The sequence below is a fragment of the Apodemus sylvaticus genome, chromosome 13, assembly GCF_947179515.1.
Source record: "Apodemus sylvaticus chromosome 13, mApoSyl1.1, whole genome shotgun sequence".
Classification (NCBI taxonomy): Eukaryota; Metazoa; Chordata; class Mammalia; order Rodentia; family Muridae; genus Apodemus; species Apodemus sylvaticus.
The window spans coordinates 92,765,059-92,788,832 of record NC_067484.1 but is presented as its reverse complement, the minus strand read 5'-3'; the positions used below and the strand labels follow the sequence as shown (position 1 = coordinate 92,788,832).

The window sequence follows — 23,774 nt, the reverse complement described above, 5'->3', positions numbered from 1 at the left end:
CTTGCTATTGTAAAACCTCTCTGGTTGAGACAGCTCTCTCTGCTAGTAAAAATCCTAAAAGCTATATAGATAGCTCAGAGCTTTTCTGACTTTGGTCAGAAAAGCTGCTATAAAAAAATTATTGGATCTTCTAACCAAGTCAGAAATCCTGTTAAGAAAAAATTCTCAAAGAGCTGTTTTTGCTCTCCAGGGATCTCCAGACAGCTCAGCTCTCTCACCAGAGAAAATTCTAAAGAACTGCTGTCACTTTCTGCTAGCTTATCTCATGCAGACCAAGAGCCCAGTTTTTTATTTAGATATCAATTCAGTCAATTATTCCAGCTTCCCTTTTGATAACCCTATGAATCAGCATCCTATGACCCCAGCCCTTTGATTCTTAGGAAACAGCAAGCTTACCTTTTCTTTTAACATTGCAAGATAATTCAGAGATCTGCCAGCCTCTGTAAACACACAGATGCTAAGCTAGCTGCTGGGGCCCTGTCCTGAAGTGACCATTTCTACCCCTCCTGGGCCTAACCTTGCTGTGTCCCGGGCTGACCTTGAACTCAGGACTCTGCCCACCTTTGCATCTTTCTGACAAGCTGGCTGGTAGTGCAGCTGCCGTTGTTCTTTTAGGTCTGTGAAGCCCCTCTTGTACTTCATATTGCATCCTTATATTCTGCATAGTTGAGAAATTATATATTTTCGAACTCATATTTTTAGAGTACTTTTCTACAGCCTGAAGGTCTGTCCTGGAGAGCCCAGTATTTATCATTTTGCTGAAATGAAACCACTCCCTTGCCTCCGGGACTCCTGCTGTTTCTAATGATCATAGAGTACTGTTACATTCCTCAGAGGAACGTGAAAATAGGTACATTACTAGACAAACAAGCCTTACACGTGTGCACAGCAGCCACAGATACTCATGGAGGCTCACACCAGGGCCTTGTCCCACAGGCAGGGACCATGTCACTCTGCCCACTAGTGTGCTTGGCACTCCTTAGTCTACAAAGATAGAACATGGCACCTAATAAACACCTGGCTAAGCCTTTCTGATGTCCATTAGAGATTCCATTTGGGGACAGCACAAAAGCATGTTTCTGGAAGGAATGCCTTCTCTGCTCCACGGGGCTGCTTGAGTGAGATGCATCCAGCCAGAGAGACAGCCAGGTGGGCCCTCCTGGAGTCGCCATACACTCTCCTCTCAGAGGCAAGCTAGTGAGTAGACAAAGAAAGTTAGAGAAGACAAAGCAAAGGCTTGGGGCACGGTTTCCTGGCAGGGAGGTACTGGCCTTGAGCCGTCTTGCCTTCTAATTACAAGCAGCTCACCCAGCGTTACCTCCACCCTCAGCTGAGTAAAGAGGCTGTGGGTTCTTCAGACTGATTGCAGATTTATAAAAAGATAAACAAAGATGCACTGTTTCATTGTTAGCTTTACCAAAAACAGGACTCAAAAACAACTAGGTTTTCTTAAGGTCCTTTTGTAGAATGCTGTCTTGCTATTGTAACCGCTGTTGCCATGTTAATTAGAGCAGCCCTGTGGCCACTCCCTCACAGAAGAAGGGGGCAGTGTTGGTCATTATACCCTTACCTGAGCCACTGCCCCTTACACATTTTCCCAGAATCCCCTTTGATATGTGATCTGTCTGAGTTGCAGGTACCTCCTGGTGTCAGGAGATGCTAAAATACATGGATCACGGGAGGCTACCTGAATAGAGGAAGCCATCTGCAGTTATTGGGAAGTGGCAGGCTGATGATGTAACCACTAAGCACCCACACATGGTTGGGGTGGGATGGAGGGAAAAGCTGGGTGGCCTCAGGTTTGGAGCTTCGGATATAAGCTCATTCTGGAAACCCCCTACATGAATCAGTAAGTTTGTTTCTCCAAGGCAGATTGAGTCATGGGTTTCTGTTATAGTAGCAAAGCGACCACAGCAGTGCGTGATGAAATAACACTTGCAGTTTCGTTTCTAGAATGAGGGTAAATGGGACACTATCAAACACTGGCCAGTCACACTAGGGGTTTGTAGAAAAGAAATGAGCAGTGTCCTCCAATTCTCCCTTTCCTTCTCTTCCTACCCTCAAGTGCTGAAGTGGTTAAGTCAAGTGCATTGAAGACTCTTCGGTTTGCAGGAGAGAGTATGAGTCCCACTTTGTCTAAGACACCCTGCTAGTGTTACTAATCTGGATTTTCCTTCCCTTTCAATGTAGTATAGTATATATACATTATGACCTTTTAAGTATCACTGTGAACTGCTCTTATTGTTTATCAAAGATAGCAGGGAACCATAATTTCCCACCTGCTAGCTAGGAAGAGGTGCGGGCATGGGTGTCCTTGTGAGACATAGCTGTATAACCATTCTCTTGGGATTTGGGGGCTGCCTTTGAATCTCCTTTACACTGGCCAGTAGTCAGGACTGCACTGCCAAGGTCATAATGGGGAGCAAACTCTCTCCTGCTGAGCCCCACCCATCACTTTAAATCCTCTTTAGACCTCTTACCACTGAGCAGATGTTTTCAAGTCTCTTCATATAATGCAAAAACTAGCCTAATCATTTTGTATATGAATAAATCCTACTTTGTATGTGTCTACGGTGTGCTACGCTGTGGATGATTTCTCCCTGTTTATGCTGGGGAGCAGGACATCTGCATTCCGTATCTCACCCCAATTGTTCAAGAGTGTCCCAAAGTTTGTAAAACCCATTGTGCTCAGCCCTTGAGATAAAACTAGCCCCAAAGGATAGCTTTGACCTTTCTGATTCCTTATTAACTGCAGAGCCCCAAATACAACTTGAAATAATTTCTGTCCCCTTTTCTCCAGCTATAAATGCAACAGAAGACTGTGTTCTGTCCCCTCCCCGGGTGGGAGAGGGACGGCTGTCTCCCATTTTGACATTGTCCTCTTGGCTGCCCTCTCTTGTTGCCTTGCTTGTGCGAGGACTGGAGGTGGATGGCTCCACATGTCCACAATCCAGGCAGCAGAGCCAGGAAGGCCATGGCCAGGCTGGTCAGCACCGAACACCATAGGGCTTCGGAAGCCAGAACCACGTGTGGACACACAGTCCCTAAGTGCTAATAATGGCTAGCTCATAAAAATGTCTGCACACACAAGTTAAAGAACCCTGACTTCTATGTCATTGGGATCTGCTCTCTCCTGGCTCAGTGGACACATAGCCCTCAGCATCCATTCTTATCAAGGATGCCATTCAGGTCCCCTGGAAATGTCATTGCAATACACTAAAAACTAAAGGGGTTGCAGTCTCAATCTCACTGAAGGCCAGTGACAGTGCTCACAACTGAAACCAAAATTAAACGATCAATTTGTAAAGTCCTCTCAGCTTGAATAATGTGATTCCTAGATTAGATGGCACCGTTTCCAGCTGGACATGCATTTATTTATTTATTTATTTATTTATTTATTTATTTTAGTATTTATTTAGTAGCTAGTATTCCAATTTTTTGTTAAGAATTTGTTGGCCCAGCATAGTATCTTAATGTGCAATTATAGCAGCCCAGAGGCTGAAGCAGGAGGCTGCAGTGAATTCAGGGCTGCAGAGTAAAGTCTCAAAGGGTTGGCATGATTTTACAACAGCTGTATGGAACTTCGTAACTGAGCACCGGGGCTGTTGTCCTAGCTTGGTGGGAGGTCAGGCAGGGTGACTGAGCCCAGGAGTTGCAGGCCAGCCTGAGCAGAATAGTGAGATCCGGTAAAAAGGGGGAAAGAGAAGGCTACAGCTGAGCACTGACCACAGTGGGCATTACCCTTTAAATACATGGATGAGCACCAGATAGGAGTTAGACGGTCTTGTAAGGAAAGGTACAAATGACAAAGCTAACATGCATGGTGAGTTTAAGTTATGGTGCTTTTGTGTGGCAATTTGTACTTAGCTCACTATAATGTTGGATGTTGTATTTGGGGTGATGTTTAGATCTGAGTATGAATGGCTTTGAACCCTTCAGCAAGGAAGTTTCTTCTAACATGATCTTAGTTGTAACAGTATTGTTTAATGACTGCTAAAGTAAAGAACATTTTTAAAACCCATAAACCGATTTCTCTTTTGCGTCTAAATGGTGCATGCAGAAACCACTAGCTCACCATCAGAAGTGAAACTCTAACTCTGATTAAATTATCACCCTTGGCGTTCTGCTGACATTTGCTTATATAAAAACCACAGCTTTTCTATTTCACTGGCATGGAAATATGGTCGTCAGGGTGCTAAGAGAGCACACCTTAACAGCTTACTTCTTAGCTTTTAAATATTTAGCTAAGTAGCATATGGATGCTTATCTCTCTTTGGATCTAATGGTGGTAGGCCCTAGCAAGCGGTCTGGGTTCTGAGGCCACGCCCCCCGCCGCCCAACTGCTTGAGGATTGGCTGCTTTGAACCTGGATCCGGACGAAGTTGGGAGTGCCTGGCACTGGACTCCCAAGGGTCCTGACAAGCGTGGCTCAAGCCAAAGCTACCTGGGTGTCCAGCCACGCTCTGTCGCAACGAACCAGGAGTTCTCTGACCCCGAGTCAAGCTCTCCCGCCCCTCCCAGTGCGTCCAGGGTTCATCCTATCCTGAGGGCTGGGCATTGGGGCCTCGCGTGGGTGTCCGCAACCTGGGCGGTAGCCTGGGGGCCTCTGGGGCGGGTTCCGGGGCCTGCAGGGGCTGCAGGAAGCGGGGGCAGCTCGGGACGCCTGGATCGAAGCGGGCGCAGACACCCGAAACGGCTAGGGTGGCCGCGAGTCGGCTGCTGAGTAATCCTGGGTGGCGGGTGGGAGCGGCCGGGCGCCCACGTTCCCCGCGCCGCAGCCCGGCGGCGGCTCCGCCTTCGCGTCCCTCCCCGCCCCCTGCTGGCTGCTGTGCTCCGCTCCTGGCAGGTCGGAGCCGGGCTCCGGGTGCGCGGGCCGCTGCAGCCGCCTCCCGCACCTCGCCTCGGCCCGCGCCTGGCCTCGTGCGCCCATGGCTGGCTCGGAGCAGCAGCGGCCACGGCGGAGGGAGGACGGCGACCCGGACGCGGCAGCGGCGCCCCTGCAGGACGCGGAGCTGGCCTTGGCTGGCATCAACATGCTTCTGAACAACGGCTTCAGGGAGTCGGATCAGCTTTTCAAACAATACAGGTGACTCCGGCTGTCCCCACTCTCTGCCCCTGCTGCGCGCATCGGTGGTCACCTCGCGACCCGCCGCTGCTCTCTTCCCTGCTTCCCTTCGCTTCCCAGGGCTTTATCTGCAGCCTTTGCCCTGCGCCTTGGCCCTATCCTCCTCCCCACCCCATCCCCCCCGCTGCGCTGACCCTTCCCTTCTTGTGACAGTAGTCCGGACTCACTTTCTGCCCTCCGAGGGGTGTCCAGTAGTTCTCTGCTGCTTTTGAGCTGTCGCCTGGTCTCCCACCGCGCATTGGCTCAGGGGACTGATGCATTAGAGGCAGCAGTGAGCCTGGCACTTGCAGGGTTGGCACTCAGGCTCGCGCGCTGCCGGGGCAGCCTTTGTGACCTGAGCACAGCCCGCGACACCCTTGCCAGGTCCTTGTGTGGCGCTCTCCTTTGTATACCCCGGCATTCCCAGTGCTTTTGTTATTTAAAGACAGTGTAGAGTATTTGTCGCTCTGTAGAGGAACTTAAAACATTTCAGCCCAAACTCTGATCGCCCATCTCTGCCTCATCCTTCTAAAATCAAGATTAGTTCTGATACCTTTCAAGAGAGTTGATTTATTAAGAATTATCTAGTAAGAAGAAAATAGAGGGATTTTAAAAATACGGAAGAATGGAAGAGGAAACGTGTGTTGCGTTAATTCTTGTTTGCCTTTGAAAAATTAAGCTCAAGACCCAAGCCCTGTTGTGAAAGAAGCCTTGGGAACTCAAAGCACCCAGGTGTTCTGCTTCAGGAAGCAAGCAGGCTTGCCTGTGAATGTGGACGGGCGGGCCGTCAGATCCAGTAGCTGTCCTCAACACGTTTAAGGGCGCATACCACATAGTTTCTGAGATGGGTAGTTTAGATTTAAATTAGCGAATCCCAGGGATGGAGAAAGAGTGTGCTGGTAAATGAGGAATGCTTAGACCTTAAAGAATGGTGGTTTCCACCGAGATCAGTCACTGCACTCCCACCACAGCAAAGCAAGTATCTCACAACTAGTAACTTTCCACTAAATCTGGTTTACTTTGTTGTTTTGTTTTTGAGACATAGTATACAGTTTGTAGCCCAGGCTAGGTCCTCCTATCTCATCCTCCTTAGAGCTAGGATTACAGGCTTGTACTTCCACATCTTGGCTCTATAGCATGTTTACTTCTAAGTCAGCTGCTTCTCACCTTTACGGTCTGAAAATGAGAACAACTTAAGAATGTCTTATTTAAAGCACAACACACACACACACATGCACACACATACACTGTATTAGTTTGATTTAAACTTCAGCAAAGGTTTTGATGGAAGGTTTTTAAAAAGTTACTATGTTATTGCTTGTTTGTAGGTTTTAATTAATTAGCTAATTAATAATTTTGAGACAGGCTTTCACTGAGTATCCTTGGCTGGCCTGGCACTATCATATAGACCAAGTAGCAATACTGCTGTCACACTGAAAGCAGGAAACCGTCTTTACCTTACCCAGTGATCCTCAGCCTATGGGTCACAACCCCTTGGCAAAACTGTCTACAAAAATATTTATATTGCGATTCATAGCAGTAGCAAAACTACAGTTACGAATTAGCAGTGAAAATAATTTTATGGTTGGTGGTCACCACAGCACAAGGAACTGTATTAAAGGGTCACAGCATTAGGTAATGGAGAAGAACTGTCCAGGTTTATGGGTCTTCAACAGGGGGGCAGATGGAAGGTTGGTGCTCTCCGTAGAGCACAGAGATGCATCTCTGTTGGAAGTTTCTCTGTGGGGAAGAAGACTAGGCAGTGTGCAGTGCAGAGCTGCCTGCTGCATTTTCCTGTGGGAACTGAGAATGAGGAAGAATACTGCAGTGTGTCTGCTGTGAAGCCCAAGTCCACATACATGCCCTTATACATTCGCACTGTCCTTCCCCAGCCAGAGACTGACTGGCATCCACAGGGTCCATCCCTTGTTCTAAGTCAGACTTTGATCTCACCGGCCTCCTCCATTGCTAAGCGTATTAGATATTTGCAGTGGGCCCCGGGCCTTATCTTCCAGCATGCTTACGAAGCTGCCGTGGAATGGAGGGAGAGGACAGGATGACGGACAGCATTATCCTATCAGCTTTCCCTTGCTCCATCTGCTGCGTGCGTGCCTCCCACCTCCCACATGTGCTGCTCTCACCCATGTGCCAGGAGGCACGGTCGCATAGAAGAGGGTCAGGGCCTGGCCTCCAGCGGCTGGGACTCCCGTCCCAGCCCTGCCCTGCCCTGTTGTGGATGCAGATGACTCAGTTTCTCAAAAACTGCTTCATTGCCTGTAAAACGAAAGCAGGATTGTTTGTTAAACCTAACTGGAGGAACGCCGAGCACAGGGATGTGGTTCAGTTGAGTGCTTGCCCACTGTGCATGATGCCTTGGAGTCAACTCCTGGCATCACTTAAACTGGGTGTGGTGGTCCATGCATACAATTCCAGCATGCTGGAATATGGGCAGGAGGACCAGAAGCTTGAGGCTGGTTTTAGTTACATGGTGAATGTGGTCCTGAGATACAGGAGACAGTCACTGTCTGTCTGTCTGTCCGTCTGTAGTCTCTCCCTCTCTTCTTCCCCACCCGCCCCACCCCCCACCCTCCACTCCTAGTATTAACAAGAATCCATGGAACTTGGCATCACCTATCACACAGTGAAAGCTGTGCTATCTGGGTGATTGTTGCTCTGTTCAGCACAAGGCAGAAGGTCCCTTTTTATGCAGTTAGCTCTGATATATGCAATTTAATTACTTCTGCTTTGTTTATTTAGTTAGTACAATGGGGGGGTGTCACCGTGGGGACCTGGAGATCAAGCTGAGGTCCTCCGGCTCGGTGGCAAGTCTCGGTGTTGTGCTGTGTATCGACCTCAGCAGTGAGGTGAGGAAACACTCACAGGCAAGCGCTTCTGCCACCTGAGTCATCTTGACAGTCTCCAGCTCTTCTATGAAATGCTCCCCTCACACACTACATTTAAGGGTCAGATGATGCTTTAGGAAACTTCTTTCAGTATTTTTCCTGTCACAGTAGTAAATGGGTTGCTAGAAACAGCATTGACTTCCTGACAGTGTTGGAGTGTCCCGTGTGGCCCAGCTCATCCCACAGGAGGGAACGAGATTCCTAGCGATTTCCTTTTCATTGTCTTCTGAGAGACTTGTGCTCCCCTTTTTCTGGTAAAATGCTCTCCTCAGATGAACAGAAACACTGTGTATGTAGGATTAAAATAACTTATTTTTAGAGGTCATTTTCTCACGCTATGTTAAGATGAGACATTTCATCAGTAGGTACTGAGTGTGCAATGGCCATTTCGTAGACACTGCTTCCAGTGAAGGACAGTCTGCATTGTATAGCACAGATGTTGTTCCTGTGAGGATTAGAAATATCTGCACAGTAGAGACCGTCTTCTTCTATGTCAACAAGACCCTTGTTGAGGTTGCTAACAGCTGCTCCTCCTGCAGTGACAGCACTCAAAAGTGCAATGACAAGATGCCTGGGCTTGGTGCTCAGCCAGTGCCAGGCACTCGGCGCGGTTTCCACAGAGACCAGAGCAGGATTGTGCTGTGTCGTGAATGTGGTTTGTGTCTCTCTGGTCCACTGAAGTTAAGGGCCTGACTGTTGGAAGAGATGGAACCTATAGGAGATGGTTAAAGGCTTGGCACTTTTGGAAGGGGAACCTTTAGGAGGTGGGACCTAGTCAGATGTTGTTAGGTCACTGGGGGCTTGAGGGTTTTTTTCTCATGGTACCCTCTGGTAGTTCTGAAAAAAATCTGTCATAAAAGGGCTAAGCCTGCCCCTACTCATGACATAGGACTCTTTGCTCCTGAAAGCTGCCTTCATGTATTCCTGTGTACCCCACCCCCAACTCCCACCATGGCATCAACTGATCCTGGACTTTGAACCTCCATAGCACTGAGCTCAAGGAAAAATGCTGTGTAAGTACTCCATGTCAGGTATTTCATGATAGTCAGGAAAGGCTGGCTGGCTAATGCCTTGGGGCTTGCCAGCTTTGAGGCTGAGGCCATGTCTATAAGTTCACGATACTCCTGTCTCAGAGGTCAGTGCACTTAGGTGACAGTCCACATACTGAGCTGGCGTTGGCTTCTGTGACACGCTCAAGCCTTGTCGAGAGTGTATGAGAGAGACTTGTTGTTGTGCTGTGCATTGGCCTCAGCAGCGAGGCAAGGAAACACAGGTCACTGGAGTGTGCGCCCGCAGGTGAACTGCGTTGAGCCCAGCCATAGGACACTTTACAAAGGAAACTCTCTGAATGTCGTGAAGTGAGGCAGGAGTAAGCCAGCTGAAGGAGAGGTGAGATGGTGTGGTTTAAGCTGAGTCTAGGAGCTGAGCTGGAGCCCCAGTGAGGGGCAGACATGGAGGGCTGAAGCCGCAGTTGGTTGAGTAGCAGCAGGTGTTGCATGGGTGTTTTATTCCGTCTTTGCTTTTCCCCCTCCCCTGTCTGGTCATGTTGCCTGTGAGTCAGTGCTTTCTCTTAGGGTTAGGCATCAACTGGCCGTCCCTGAGACATTATGTGTTTGCAATGTCACGTCCAGAATCAGCTCCTTGGGGCTCCTGGGTCCTAATGTCACACAGTTGTTCCCTAATTTTGTCCTGAAGGGTTTTTAATCAGAAGGCTGGTAGGAAAGGGGGCAGACATGAAGCTGAGGGTGACCAGGGACACGTGGAGTTCCCATGAGCTTTGTTATTTCCATAGAACTTACCGGATGTTTAGCCTCCTTCCTCCCCTAATGGCACTAGCACATCTCCTGCTTGTCATCGGTTTTTTTTTTTTTTTTTTTTTTTGGACAAGGTCTCATGTAGCCCAGGCTAGCTTCAAACTTGCTATTGTAACAGAGATCCAGACTGCACTTCTGATCTATCCCTATCCCTCCTGAGTGGGGAGGTGATGCCCCACTATGTCCAGTTTATACAGTGCCAGGGGTCAGACTTGGGGCTGCATGCACTCTGGGAGCCGTCCTGCCACCTGAGAGCTGTCCCGCCAGCTGACCACGCCCACCCCTTTCTTGGCATGTTTTCTTTTCTTTTCTTTTTCTTTTGACATTTGTAGGTCTTATTGTGACCAGTAAGTATCACTACCAAATTCTGGATGTGGATATTATTGAAATAATAAGCATATTAAATAATATGCTAAGGATGCATAGAATTCTTCATTCAATCCCAAACATGGCAAATAACGTGTGCATTGGTCATTAAACATTCACCCGTGATAAATATGCACAAATAAATAAGGATTTGATAGAGAAAGAAGAGATATGTTAGATTATGAATTCTGTTTTTCTTTTCCATTTTAAATTATAAAATGGCAAAAACCATTAAAAGTAGAAGAAAATCTGTGGTAAATAATGTTTGCATGTACATGTTTGCATTGCATGTACAGATCCTAAACTCAGCACATATGGAACATGCTATGGAGCGTGTACAGCGTGTCTTTATTTGAGTGCACGTTGACTGTGGAACTGGGATTACTGCTACTGAGACTGTTTGCTGTTATTCAGGGGTTGGGAAAGTATGGCTTACAGGCGAAGTCTAGCTTGCTGTCTGTCTTTGCAAATATAGTTTTATTAGATACAGCCACACTCCTGTCATTATTGCTGGCCTGTAGGAGCTGCTTGTACATCACAATTTCAGCAAAAGGAAGGTGTGAAAGAGACCATAATGCAAGCCTTGGTCAAGTCTGCTGACCCCAGGTACAAACCATAAACATCCTTGGGAAAATTCATAGTAGGAGATGTCGGGCCGGTGGGGTCCTGGCTTCTTCCCTGCCCATCACTGTGTGAGGTCACCGAGCGGCAGGAGGCTGCGAGGATAGTCCTTGGGTGTTCAGAGTAGCTCAGCATTGCTTCTAGAGTCAGTGGGGAAGTCCATAGATGCAGAGATGAAAGCAAAAGCGGTGTGAGGTTAATGAAGGAAGTCCATCTGTTGATCCTTCTGTCTTCTTCCCCTTGGTGGTGTGGCTGTCAGTGGGCTCAGCTTGATTTCCTGATGTAATTTATGGAAGTGTCCTGATTAAATATTCCTCCAGAATTCATTTAGCTGAAGTGGATTCTTTAAAAAACATATTTGCCCATAGAATAATGCGAGGACCTAGTGGAAATTAATAACCCCTCATAAGTACCCACCTCCCAAAACCTTAGGTATGGGTGTGCTCAGGCACACTTGCCTGTGTACACACTCGTGTGTAGAGTCACAGTTAAGGATGCACCTCTTATCCTCTTGAGCCCCTTCTACTGTGTTAATGGCTACTTTAATTAGATAACATTCTTCCTCTAGCTCAGTGGAGTGAAGCTGTGTGAATTTAATGGAGCTTTGATGAGGCTAAGAAAATGAAATGAGAGAGAAATAGTGTACCATGAGACTTTCCTGGTCTATTTTTTGAGATTAGTCTTAATTTTTAGTTGAGTATATATGTGGGTGGGTATGTGCACATGTGAGTGCAGGTGCCCTCAGAGGCCAGTAGAGGGCGTCAGAGTCCCCCGTAGAATTGGAGTCACAGGTAGTTATGAGCTTCCTGACCTAGATGCTGGGTACCGAACTTGGCTCTTGAACTAGAACAGTATGTACTCTCAACTGCCGAGCCGGCAAAAGTTACAGAAGAGAAATGTAAGAAATCTGCTGTTGGGGTAAGTTCTCCAGGCAGTACGTGAACCACTTCCTGCCACTCAGGAACTCCTCCCCAAACCACCAGATCCTGGCTTCTGTAAGAGCTCCTTTGCTCTGGCCCCGTTTCCCAGCCTCCCTCCCAGTGCCCTCACCCCTGCCACACACCAGAGTCGTTGGCTTTACCTAGCCTGATGCGGGCTTTCCTGTGCTCAACTGGTTTCCATCCTTACCTTACCATATCTTTCTCATTTTATTATTTTAAAAATTTGATTATTATAAAATAATTTTGTTAATTTACATGCCTTATTTTATTAAATTATTTAATTCATTATAATTTTATTATGTTTATTAGTTATAATTAAATTACACACCTATTTGTGTCTGTGTATGTCAAAGGTGAGTGGGCATTTACCTTTGGAGTTGGTTTTGTTGTGTGGGTCCCTGGGATTGAACTCAGGAGGTCAGGCTTAGCAGCAAGCTCCTCCGCCTATGAGCCATCCCTCTGGCCCTGTCCTTGCTTTATCCTTCGCCATGTTGCACTGGCGTCCTTGCCTCCTGTCTGTAGGAAAGGACTTGTGTCATAGAGGCTTTCTGTGCACACAGGTCCTGTGGTGCTGGAGTCTTGTGAGGTGTGAGGAGTATTAAAAGCTCCTCCCCAGCAGGCGCCTTCTCACTCCTTTGGCAGACCTGTGTTCACACAAGCCTGTCTCCTCAGGCCTGCTCTCCACCCCTCCCTAAGGCTTCTGTGAAAGGCCCACAGCCTGGTGGGTCTGTTCTACTTGCAAAGACCCTCTGTGCAGGGGTTTCCTTCATCGGGGTCCCAGACTGTATGCACGGGGCACAGCTGACCAGGGTAAGGAGAGGTGACTGTCCTGTCTCCGCCATTACAGATGGAGACAGGGAGCCTCAGGAACAGCCAGACCGTGCATTCATTTCAGTGACCCTGCCTCTGGGATGTGCTAAGAACCACAGACATGGGCTGGAGAGAGAACTCAGCTGGTAAAGGCTCAGCTCACAGCCAAAAACATACGAACCATAGAAAGGAAGGTAACAAAGACAGCAAGCCCCACTCAGAAGATGCCAGAGATCACTGGGTGTGTGTTCTAACCTGTTGATAAGTGAGTGAGTACTGGAACCCAACACCAGCCAAAGCAAATCACTGAGGTAGCACAGCCGGTGTAGATGTACCTGCTGCACAGCACTGATGGCCAGAGTTTGATTCCTGGAACCCACATCAAGTTGGAGGGAAAGTACTGGCTCCACAAAACTGTCTTTGGACCTCTACAAACATGCTGTGGCATATTTAGTTATTACAAAAATAATTTTGTTAATCTATATGACCATCTAATTTTTAAAAATTATTTAATATATTGTAATTTTATTTATTAAATATAATTAAATTATATACAAACATACATGCATGCACACACACATGCACACTCATACACACTCATATACACACTCACACATATACTCATACACACATATATACACACACACATACCTACTCACACACACACTATAATACACATACGTTCATACACACACACATACACACACACACACACACAGGTACAGTGCCTTTGGGAGCTCTGCAAAGCTCCCACTCCTCACCTGCTGTAGGCATTCCTCCTAACCCAATTTGAGGCACACCAGAACAGCCACAGTCTTTACATATTAAGAGTGAAATCCCTTTGAAATATCAAATATATTTTAAAATTCAAAGTCTTTTAAAAATTCAAAGTCTCTTAACTGTGGGCTCCACTAAAATACCTTCTTACTTCAAGAGGGAAAAATATGAGGCACAGTCTCAAGCAAAAGCAAAATCAGACTCCAACCATCCAATGTCTGGGATCCAACTCGCGATCTTCCGGGCTCCTCCAAGAGCTTGGGTCACATCTCCAGCTCTGCACTTTGCAGCACACAGCTTGTCTTCTAGGCTCCAGCTGCCTGTGCTCCACTGCTGCTGCTGTTCTCGGTGTCATCTCATGGCACTGGCATTTCTAAAAAATACACTGCTGTCTTCCACTGTAACTAGGCTTCACCAATAGCCTCTCATAGGCTCTCTTCATGGTGCCAAGCCTCAACTCCTTTGCATGACCCCTTAAGTCCTGGGCCATCAATTGCAACTGAGGCTGCACCTTCACCAATGGCCTTCCGCGGCCTCTCACAGTGCTGACCCTCAGCTGCTCTTCAGGACACCTTCATGCCTTTAAAACCAGTACCACCTGGGTGACTCTTACACAGTACCACATCCAGCCACAGCACAAGGTACAACCTTGGCTATCTCTGGAACACAGTCTCTGTGCTCTCAGAAAGCACTTCTCAGAAGATTTCACCTCTGTGATGCTGGTCTCTTCTTAATCACCGCAAATCTCTTAGCTCCAGCTAACCAGCATCAATAGCTCCAGTAACACAAAGGTTCACTTTAATGGTTCTGGTATCTTGTTAATCACAGCTAATCACAGTTAATCAGCCCCAGTTGACCAAAACCACAGAATCTTCACAATCAAAATAGCAATGGCCCTGATAAGAGTCTTTAATTTTACCTCTGAAATTTCACAAGCCAGGCCTCCGTCTTCTGCACTGGCTTCAGTTCCACCTCCCATAAACAACGGGAGCTCCCGTTCAGACTCTTCCATCAGTTCCTTCCGCATGCCGGCCCTGGGCTGAGGAGGGTTGGGAGCAATCACGGAAACCGCGGCCGTGCGCGTTTATCTCACATGGAGCGGGAGTGTCACCCACACCTGGCCAGGGCAGATGTAACTCAGTGCAGAGTTCTCTCCGAGGCTGTGCTGTGAAGGAGGGCCAGCCTTCCCCGGGAGCTGTCATGTCTTGCATCTGCCCATTTCAGGGCTCTGGGGCTCAGCCCTGGTGGGACTCCACTCCCCTGGGAGGAATATGCAGACACACAGCTCCCAGACTCCAGAAGTTTGTCCTGATTTTTGTAAGTCGCTGGTGTCTGGAGGAGCCTGGCGTGAGTGTGGTGGTGCTTTCTAGAGCTGTGACTCTCGATGGCCTTGGACCCATGCCTTCTTTGGATGGCAGACAGTTCATGACTCCCTTCATGGTCTGAAAATGAGATTGGTGAAATATCTTATAGTATAAAGAAGTAAAACATTCATAATCCAAATTACATATATTCCTAAACACAAATGCCCAGCCTACTTTCACCAAGAGAATATGTAGTCAGAAGCTGAAGCTGTAGCTGTGAAGGGTTTGAATGTACATGACAAGAAGCTTTTGCACACAGGTAGAGAGTGGCAGGGCGTGCACGCCAACGGCAGGAAATTGCGGCACATTGCTCTGTGTTAATAGAAAATGGGGTGATCCTAACAGAGGGAGACTCCAGGCGGGGCAAGGGAGGGAACCAGAGAAAAATGGTGGTGTTGCTACGGGCCAGGCTGCCCTGTCAGGGGAGTGTCAAAATAACCATGTTCCTGTACAAGGCCATACCCTGACCAAAGGTGTTAGCTAACACTGTGTGTCTTGAAATCCCACCTCCAGTCAGGGCTGTAGAAACCCGCCCCTCCTAGGCATTCAGGGTTAGATGATGAATTACAAGGGCTTTGCAGGGCCCTTTGCATTATCAGTATCTGAGTAAAGTTAAAACAATAAGAACCAGGGGCTGGAGGGATGGCTCAGTGGTTAAGGGTGTGCACTGCTCTTGTTGAAGACCCAAGTTCAGTTCCCAAAACCCATGCGAGGTTACTCACAGCCACCTATAGCTCCATTTCCGGGACCCAACACCATTTTGTGGTTTCTGGACACGTGCATTCATGTGCCTACACCCATACAGCAACATATACACAAACACAAATGATTAAAAATAATAAATATCTTGTTTAAAACAACCAATTCCCAATCTTCTTAACAAAATTGCTACAAACACTTCAGAACTTACCCCCACAAAAGAAGTAAGTCAAATAATTCCACTTATTGGTGTTCAGTATTTCATGTCTTTGGTAATGTATGGGATGTTGAATACATTAAAGGACATTATAATACACTGTGTAAATCCTAGCATATGGCACAAATAAATGTAGGGTAGTGGTGCTGTGGTGTGTGTCTACCTAAAGCCATAAGCAGTTCGGCCGTTAGGAACATAGTTTCCAAAATAGGGGTTGAACCATGACAAAGCATATCTTTGAATGTTGCAGTGAACATGGCTAACTCTTTGCACTCACACTTTCTACAGCCTAGGGATAAACCGACCAGGGATTGAAAATACCAGATGGAAAAGAACTCCAGAAATTTCTAGAAGACAAATTAGCATTTGCCATGCATCCGGTATTGTGCCGAATTGGCACAAATGGAGCAATGCTGGGGCTTTATAGGATTACAGGTGATCTAGGGGACTCAAGGCTGTGGAGGGTGCGCAGCAGTTATCTGTAAACACTGAGCAGCTGAACCACGAGGACCTGGAGCCAGTCTCCCTGAGAACCAGGCGCAGTCATATCCATTTCTAGAAAATAGAGATCAGTTAAAGAGATGATCAAAGCAGTTTCAAATCTCCATACTTTTCAAGAGATGCTAACATGTGACAGTGTGGGACAGAGTCCAGAAAGCTCACACACTGTAGGATGGCATGCACCTGTGGCCTGTCCCACTGAAGTGATAGAGAGCTCACACACCACGGCAGAAGAGCGTGGGTCAATTCCAGGCCTCCCACAGGTTTCTTAATGCCTTCATGGGAAACACTAGGACTGGGAGGTTCAGGACAGGCTTTCTTGTCTGAGGTGAGGCCAGGGCTGTGAAGAACAGTACAGTGTTTGGTCTTCAGTAGCAGGTTTCAGCAGCGGGAGTCTGCCCAAGCTGAAGCTGTGGCTGGATGAGTGTGGTGCAGGAGGCAGGACCTCACTTCCATCTGTGGTCACAGGTCCAGTTTCCCTGGGGGCATGAAGAGTTGAATCCCACCGGCTAGTCATCTGAAGCACCAGTTTTTCCTGGTCACACTTATGCTACTTCTAGGTTCCAAATAGTTCCTAGAAGCATTGTCAGCCCTAGTTCTCCTGTCCCTTACTGTGTACATGCGGATCCACCAATGGACCCTCCTCCTCACCCAACGCAGAACCAAACTTTGGGCCCTGGGCCTCGCTAGTCTTAAGGTCTGTGTCAGAAGCCTGGCTTCTCTAACCTGTGGTTGCTTAAGTCTTCTCAGCTTTGAGCCTTGGGATACCGACTTATCAGTGCTCTTCCCAGGAATCCAGTAAGCTTTGTCAGATGTTCGTACACAGGTTAAAGCACGGGGTTTTCAAATGAAAAGGCCCATGACCTCCAGAAAGGAGGGCACACCTGCCCAAAAGTTAGCTTAAAGGACCATTTCCTCATGTGGGGGACAGGGCAGGACAGGAGGCCTGGGGGTGACTCCGCCTTCTTGTATGTTAGGAGCAATGGCAGGGCCCCATAGTGCAGAGCAGTTCCTCTGCGATCACTCACGGTGTGACAGCAGCGTGTTAGCTCAGCCTGTTCTCACAGGTACCCTGGCACATCAAGATTTCTTGCTGGGTGGAGAGTTTCTGGAAAAATCTGTGTCTGAGCCTGAGCGTTCTCACTCCCAGTAAGCAAAGACTCATGACGTGTCTCTCCACATAACTCCCAGGTCTGTTTTAGGGCCTTATCCTGCCTCGTCTCTGCGCTGTGCTCCCTGACCTTTAACTTAGTGTAAAGCTAACCGTAAGATTGCCATCAAGGACACACAGAATCAAAAAGCCTTGCCCCTTGATCTCATCCTTAGTGAGGTTTTTTAGTACAGTTCTAGCATGATTTGGGGGTAGCATAATATTTTGCATAGAAGTTCAAGCTGAATTTGCCAAGTGATAGAGACTCCTTTAAAAAAGCAGTTGATTAAAGTCTGTGCTGTGTGGCCTCTTTAGGGTTGTTCCAAGTGGCATGAATCACCATGAGAGGCTCTGAGTGGCTTTTTACCATCCCTCATTCTGAGCAGTGAATTGCAAAATCTCAAATTATGCTTTGTCAGGGAAATCGCTGGAATATCAAGAAATGGACTTATACTCTTTTTGTCTTGCAAAGCCCACTCACCTTCTCAGGTTGAAGTCAACCTGAAGCAGGGATTGAGCTCATCAGATCCATGGGTGGGACAGGACTCTCGAGTGGAGCTTCCTGGAGACCCACGCCGGTTGGAAATGATTGAGTTCCAGTCACCGCCCATTTCACATTCGTTTAATTGCTTAGAAACAGAGTTTTGTTGACATCTGAAATGCCATTTCCTTCAGCTGTCAACCATGCATGTGATCCAATTTTTTGTTGTTATTTCCACATTGATGATTGATGATACCCTTAGTAGCTTGAATTATGAAGTTTGCAGAGTGAGCTAGAAATCACTCTCTTGAAATAGCACAGAAACATAAACCAGCCAGACTCGAGAAGAGCCCACAGAAGTAGATGTGGTCAGCTCAAGGAGCCTGGCTGAAGCCGGACCTGCAGAGGGATGATTGTTCTGGAACAATTGCCACTGGTGAACTAACACAAAAGGAGGACTCGGATGGGCTGCCCAGCCCCTCTCAGGTCTCGGGCCTGGAATGCATTTTTAAGAGAAGATAATGAAACTGAGGACCTTTCCTCTGCATAGCATAAGTTTAGGTTGCCAAGCAACAGAAACTCATCACAGAGCTGTTAATGCCTAGGAAATCATGGTGGAGGAATTTTCAGAATAATGAAGTAAACAAATGAAATTTTCATGGCCCATGCTCTCCTGAGATGCTCTACAGGGAATGTGTGGCCGTCTCAGTGATACCTACAGACCTACAGAACTCAGCCTTTGTCCCAAGGAATTAACTTACTAAAATTTATCATGCGGTGTCTAGCTTCACTTTGAATTGAGAGAGAGAGAGAGAGAGAGATCCACAAAAGGTCTAAATGAGTTCTTATTTGAATTGTTCATATCAGCAGATAGATATTTTTAATTATAAAAACATTGGCACAGTTTGTGAGTTATTACCACATATTTACCTTAAAGATAAAAATAATGAAAATATCTTGATCAGTTTTGTTGCTTTTTTAAAAATTTTACTTTAATTGTATTACTTTGTTCATATGGGCGTTTTTGTTTATGTGTATGACTAGGTACTGTGTGCAAGCCTGGTGCCTGAGGAGGGCATCAGATTCCCTACTGCTGGAATTACAGATGGCTGTGAGCACCGTGTGGGTGTTGGCAATCCAATGCAGGTCTCTGCAGAAGCATCCTGTGCTCTTAACCACATCTCCCCGGCCCCAGTCTCCATAATTCTCGAGTTCTGGTTGGAAGGATTGCAGTTAGTTGGCACATGTGGCTTGGCTGTCACCTTTGGGAACTAACTATCAGTGTTCTGTCAAAGGATAGAAGGGATTTAGTTGCTTATCTACTCATATGTGTTAAGGCAGAGAATAAACAAGAACTAATGGTAAAGTATTTGAAAAGTATTTAATGCATGTTAGTGGTTTGGGAACAATAAATGATTGGTATTTTACCTCCACAACTATTTTCAGAACACAGCAACAACTCTACATGACCACCAGGATATCTAATAACTGAACATGAGTAAGCAAAACTTGAGAGGAGCCCCACCCCGACCCCCACCTCTAAGCAGAGCTGAGCAGGCTTATACCCATGTAGTAGACTGCTGCTCTTCCCTTGTAATTGGTGGTGATAGTGAATGAGGACGAGGTGGTTAACGCTCATGGTTGGGCTGCGGGGACGGCCTGCTTAGTGGCCTCTTGCCATGTAAGCATGAAGGCTCCGTGTGATCCCTGGTAGCTCGCATGTAAAAAAGCTGGTGTGATGGTGTGTGCCGGGAGGCAGAGACAGGGGTTCCCTAGGCTTCAATCAGGGAGCTCCAGCACAGGGAAGACTTTTTAGATAGATAGATAGATAGATAGATAGATAGATAGATAGATAGATAGCAGACAGACAGATAATAGATACATTAATAGATAAATAGACAGACAGACAGGAAAAGAGGGCTGGCACTTGAGACCTGAGGGGCATCACTTGCAGTTAACCTCTAGCCTTTACACAAATTGTTGAGAAGAATACCCTTCCTTTGCTGGTGACACACACCTTTAATGCCAGCACTCAGGAGGCAGAGGCAGATGGATCTCTGATTTCAAGGCCATCCAGGTGTAGACCATGAGTTCTAGGACCTCCTCCTGTCCCCAGTTAAAATAAAATAAAAAGATGTCCTCAGATGAATGGTCTTGGCTTCCTTGCTGGACATCATTTGATCACACACCCTGGAATTTACTTCTGGGCTTTTCTCTGGCCTGTGGTTCGATAGTCTGCCTCTACGCTGTTGCCTGTTGGGCACCTGTAGTTTGTAGGGAGACTTAGGGTCAGGAAGTGTGTGGTGTTCAACTTTGTCCACGTAAAGATTAATTTTGACTATTTGGAGTCAGAGATTATAGATTTTAAGATGGATTATTTTCTGCAAAAATACATCATTGGCATCTTAGCAGCAGTTATGTTAAGTTTGTAGATGGCTTTGGATGATACTGATGTCTTAGCAGCAGTAAATCTGTAAACCCGGGACATCTTTTCCATCCATATACCGGCAAGTTCTTTAATTTCTGCCTGATGTATTTTCTAGATTTCTATATACAAGATTTTTACTTGGTTAACTTTAATTCTATGTATTTTTATCTTTTTGGTGTTAAAGTAAATGGGATTGCTTTTTAAACATCTTTGGAACGTTTTTTATTGTCAGTGTATATAAATGAAACTAATTTTATATTGTTTATATCCTGAAATGTTGTTAAAAATTTTAGTTCCAACAGTTTTGTGGAATTTTTAGGGTTTTCTATATATCACAGCATGCCATCTGTAAATAGCAATGCCTTTATTGTTTTCCAGTGAATGTCTTTCATTTCCGTTTCTTACCCTTTTGTTCTGGCTGCTGATTCTAGTGCTGCCTTGAGTGGTAATGAAGGTAGACACACATATCCTGTTCCTTATCCTGGACCAGAGTTTTCAACCACTCACCATTGCATACAATGCTACCTGTCATGTTTTGTAATATTCCTTGAAAACACAAAACAATTACAGTTTTCTCATTAGAGTGATAAATTGTATATGTTAAACCTATTTGATTCTTTAAGTGTTTAATCAGTATAATTAGGTAAAAGTACAAGTTGATATCTCTCAATTGTTTTCATCCTAACAGTTATTAGACACTCTGCATACTGTTTGTTGCTCTTGCAAAGGGACCCACTGACTTCTCAGCAAACATAGCCGCTTACAACTGCCCCTAACTCCCATTCCCGGGGATCTGATCTCCCCTTCCAGCGTCCTTGGGCACGTCACTCATATGCACACTAACACTCTCCTGACAAAAAAATACGTACAAGTTTTTTTTTTTTAAATCAAGATCTATCTATAGAAGTATATAATTTTTTAAAAAATTGAAAAATTTCAACATTATTTTAAGTATTTCTAAGTTACATATTTATGGACTATTTATGGGGCTAAGGTCATCTTGGCCCACCTGGGAAGAAGCATAAGTAAATCAGACTCATGCTCTGCTTTCAAAGACCCAGAAGGTCCACACTCCACACGGCATATAACATGAGTTATATCATGAGAGGAGAAATAGTGGGTGCGTTATTCAGCTTAGGTGGCCTTAACAAGATGCCCGCCTGGGGGGATTGGGGAGCATATTTATTCCCCAGCAGCCCTGGAGGCTAGGGCTCTGAGATGGGGAGGTCACATGGGCAGGTCCCAGCGACAGCCATCTCCTCCATAGTCCTTTTCTCTGAGCACCAGGTGAAGTCAGAGTAGGACTCTGCTCCTCTCACCCATTTGGCCTCAGTTCCTTCCTGAAAGCTCTGCCTCAGAGGCAGCCACACTGGGGATTAGGAATGGAAGTGCTGGGGATGGGGACTAGGAGGTGGGGTGATGGCAGACGTGGGCAGAGGGGACACCGTTCACCTCACAGACATAGGCATGTGGGTGTGGCACACAGTTCACCTCACAGACTCGGGATATGGCTCTGTGGCACTTTTGGAGGACTGCCTGCCTTGCTGACTGCTCTCCCTCACTCTCCCTGTGAGCCTAGAAGATGGGCGCTGCCATCACCTCAGTCAGCAGAGGGAGGGGGGAGGCTCTGAAGCATTGAGCTGTTTTCTGGGGTGTGTCAGTCAGTCAGGAGTTGGACCTAGAGCCTTGGAGAAGGAGGTTCTGCAGAGCAACTGCCTAGAGACGGAATAAGGAAGCGACCTGGGGGCCAGGCCTGTGTTTTGTTAGGGGTGAAATGGCCCTGTGCTGCACAGATAGCTGTGTATTGGAAGGAACTAAGAAGTTGACCTGTGTAGATTAGGGGATTCTTATTATGTGCAGAGATAACCATTTTGTAGCTTTGTCCCTAGGGAGGTAGGGAGCTTTGATGGGTTTTAGTAGAAGAGTAAAGTAGAAAGCGAATTCTAGGTTTCCGGTTCTAAGTTCAGCAGGTATAGGCTACCAGATCTTACGGGGCAAGTTGGGTCCCAGCACCCACATAGTAGAACAAAAAAACACTCCCACACCCACTCTCCTGATAAAATTTACACTTTACTAAGTTGTTGAGTTTTTTTTAAAGCTAATTGTAGTGGTAGAGCACATGTAAGCTTGGAAGGAAGAAAAACAGCTGCAAAGTCATGGCCAGAGCCAGGTGGGGCCAGGGACAGATGGGGAAGGCTTCGGGAAGTGGGGCTTCTGGGTTTCTGTTTGATTTGGGGTTGTCGGGCAGGAGGAAGGCCGATTTCAGGATGTGCATTGCCATCTAGATGATACTTTCTCCCAGAGAGGGAAAGGGGAGAAAGCAGGAACTCAGGAAGCCAGTGAGTTGTTGAGTACTAAGAGTTCCATTACCCGTGTGTCATTACACCAGGTACTTGCACACTCCCTGGGAAAGAAGTGATCCCAGCGTTGGATGCTGGCAAAGAACTTGAGTGTACCAAAGCGTATTAGAGACCCTCTCCTACCAAGATGGGCCCAGCCATTGATGCATTTCAAAGCCAGATAAAGCAGGCTTCCTATAGAAATGAAACAACGGTCAGTAAGCCTTTTATTGTGATTTTTGGTGTAGGGCCAAGGCCTGCCTTTTGTGAGTTTGAGGATAGTTTTTTCTAGTTAGCTTTTGGTCTGCAGCCACACCTGCCATGGTCCCCAGGGTCTTAGTATCAGGGTCCCTAAAGTGCTTTTGCAAATCTCTTGGTTTTCTCCCTCTCAGCCTCACCCTAAAGCTACCTTGAAAGCCATCTTCTCTTTTCAATGTTTTCCAAAGCCTGTAATTATTTTTTACACACTAACCTTTTGAACCCTAATTTGCTAATCTGTTTAGACAGTAAACAATGAATTATATAGTTGCAGCCACAAGGACAATGTGCGCAAATGCTTTTGGGAATGATCCCTAGATCATTAGCCAGTGATCCAGGAGGAAAGCCGCCTACTGAACTAGTGTTGAGTAGGTGAAGGGCATCTATTTCTCTCCCCCTAATACTGGTTAATAAGAGACTTAAGAGAGTCCAGATTAGCCAACTGGATTTCCCCTACCCCCACCCCATGTGTGTGTGTGTGTGTGTAAGTGTGTGCGTGCACGCGCATGTGCAAGTACAGTTGCACACACCCACTTGAAAATGGTAGTGCCATATTTTTCAGGGCTGTCTTCTAAATTATTTGCTGTATGTATGATAGTTATACAAAAGGGAACTAGAGTTTGCAGGAAGTATTATGTAATGGTTCATTGAAAATGAGCCTGACAGGGAAATAGCGAAGTAAGATGACTTGAATTGGAGAAAGAATGAGGTCTGAGGACTGGAGTTGGTGGAGAGATTTGCTTCTGAAATCCTGTTTGCATATGTAATTTCATAAGGCATCAGTCACACGGCCATGGCTTCAGAGTGAGCCCACCAGCCTGTGGCTCTGCCAGAAACACAGCTCGTTGGAGCTTTGAGAGAAAGCACTTTCTTCCCATCCATTACCGTGGAAACTTATTTTCCCCAGTGATGGAATTAACATCGAGCAGTTAGCAACGGCTGGGGACAGTGGCTTCTGGGACTGCATGACGCCACCTTGCAGTGGGCTTGTGTCTGACAGA

The 23,774-nt window shown here is 46.6% G+C and overlaps 1 protein-coding gene across 1 annotated transcript in view; it reads left to right on the top strand.

The window, feature by feature from the left end:
- Positions 1 to 4,402: 4,402 nt before the first annotated feature.
- Positions 4,403 to 23,774, top strand: part of Ttc39c (tetratricopeptide repeat domain 39C) — an 85,801-nt gene continuing 66,429 nt past the window's right edge. Inside the window, exon 1 of the mRNA XM_052155556.1 lies at positions 4,403 to 5,086. Within this exon, the coding sequence (XP_052011516.1) occupies positions 4,929 to 5,086 (158 nt within the window). The 5' untranslated portion in view covers positions 4,403 to 4,928. The remainder of the gene's footprint in view (positions 5,087 to 23,774) is intronic.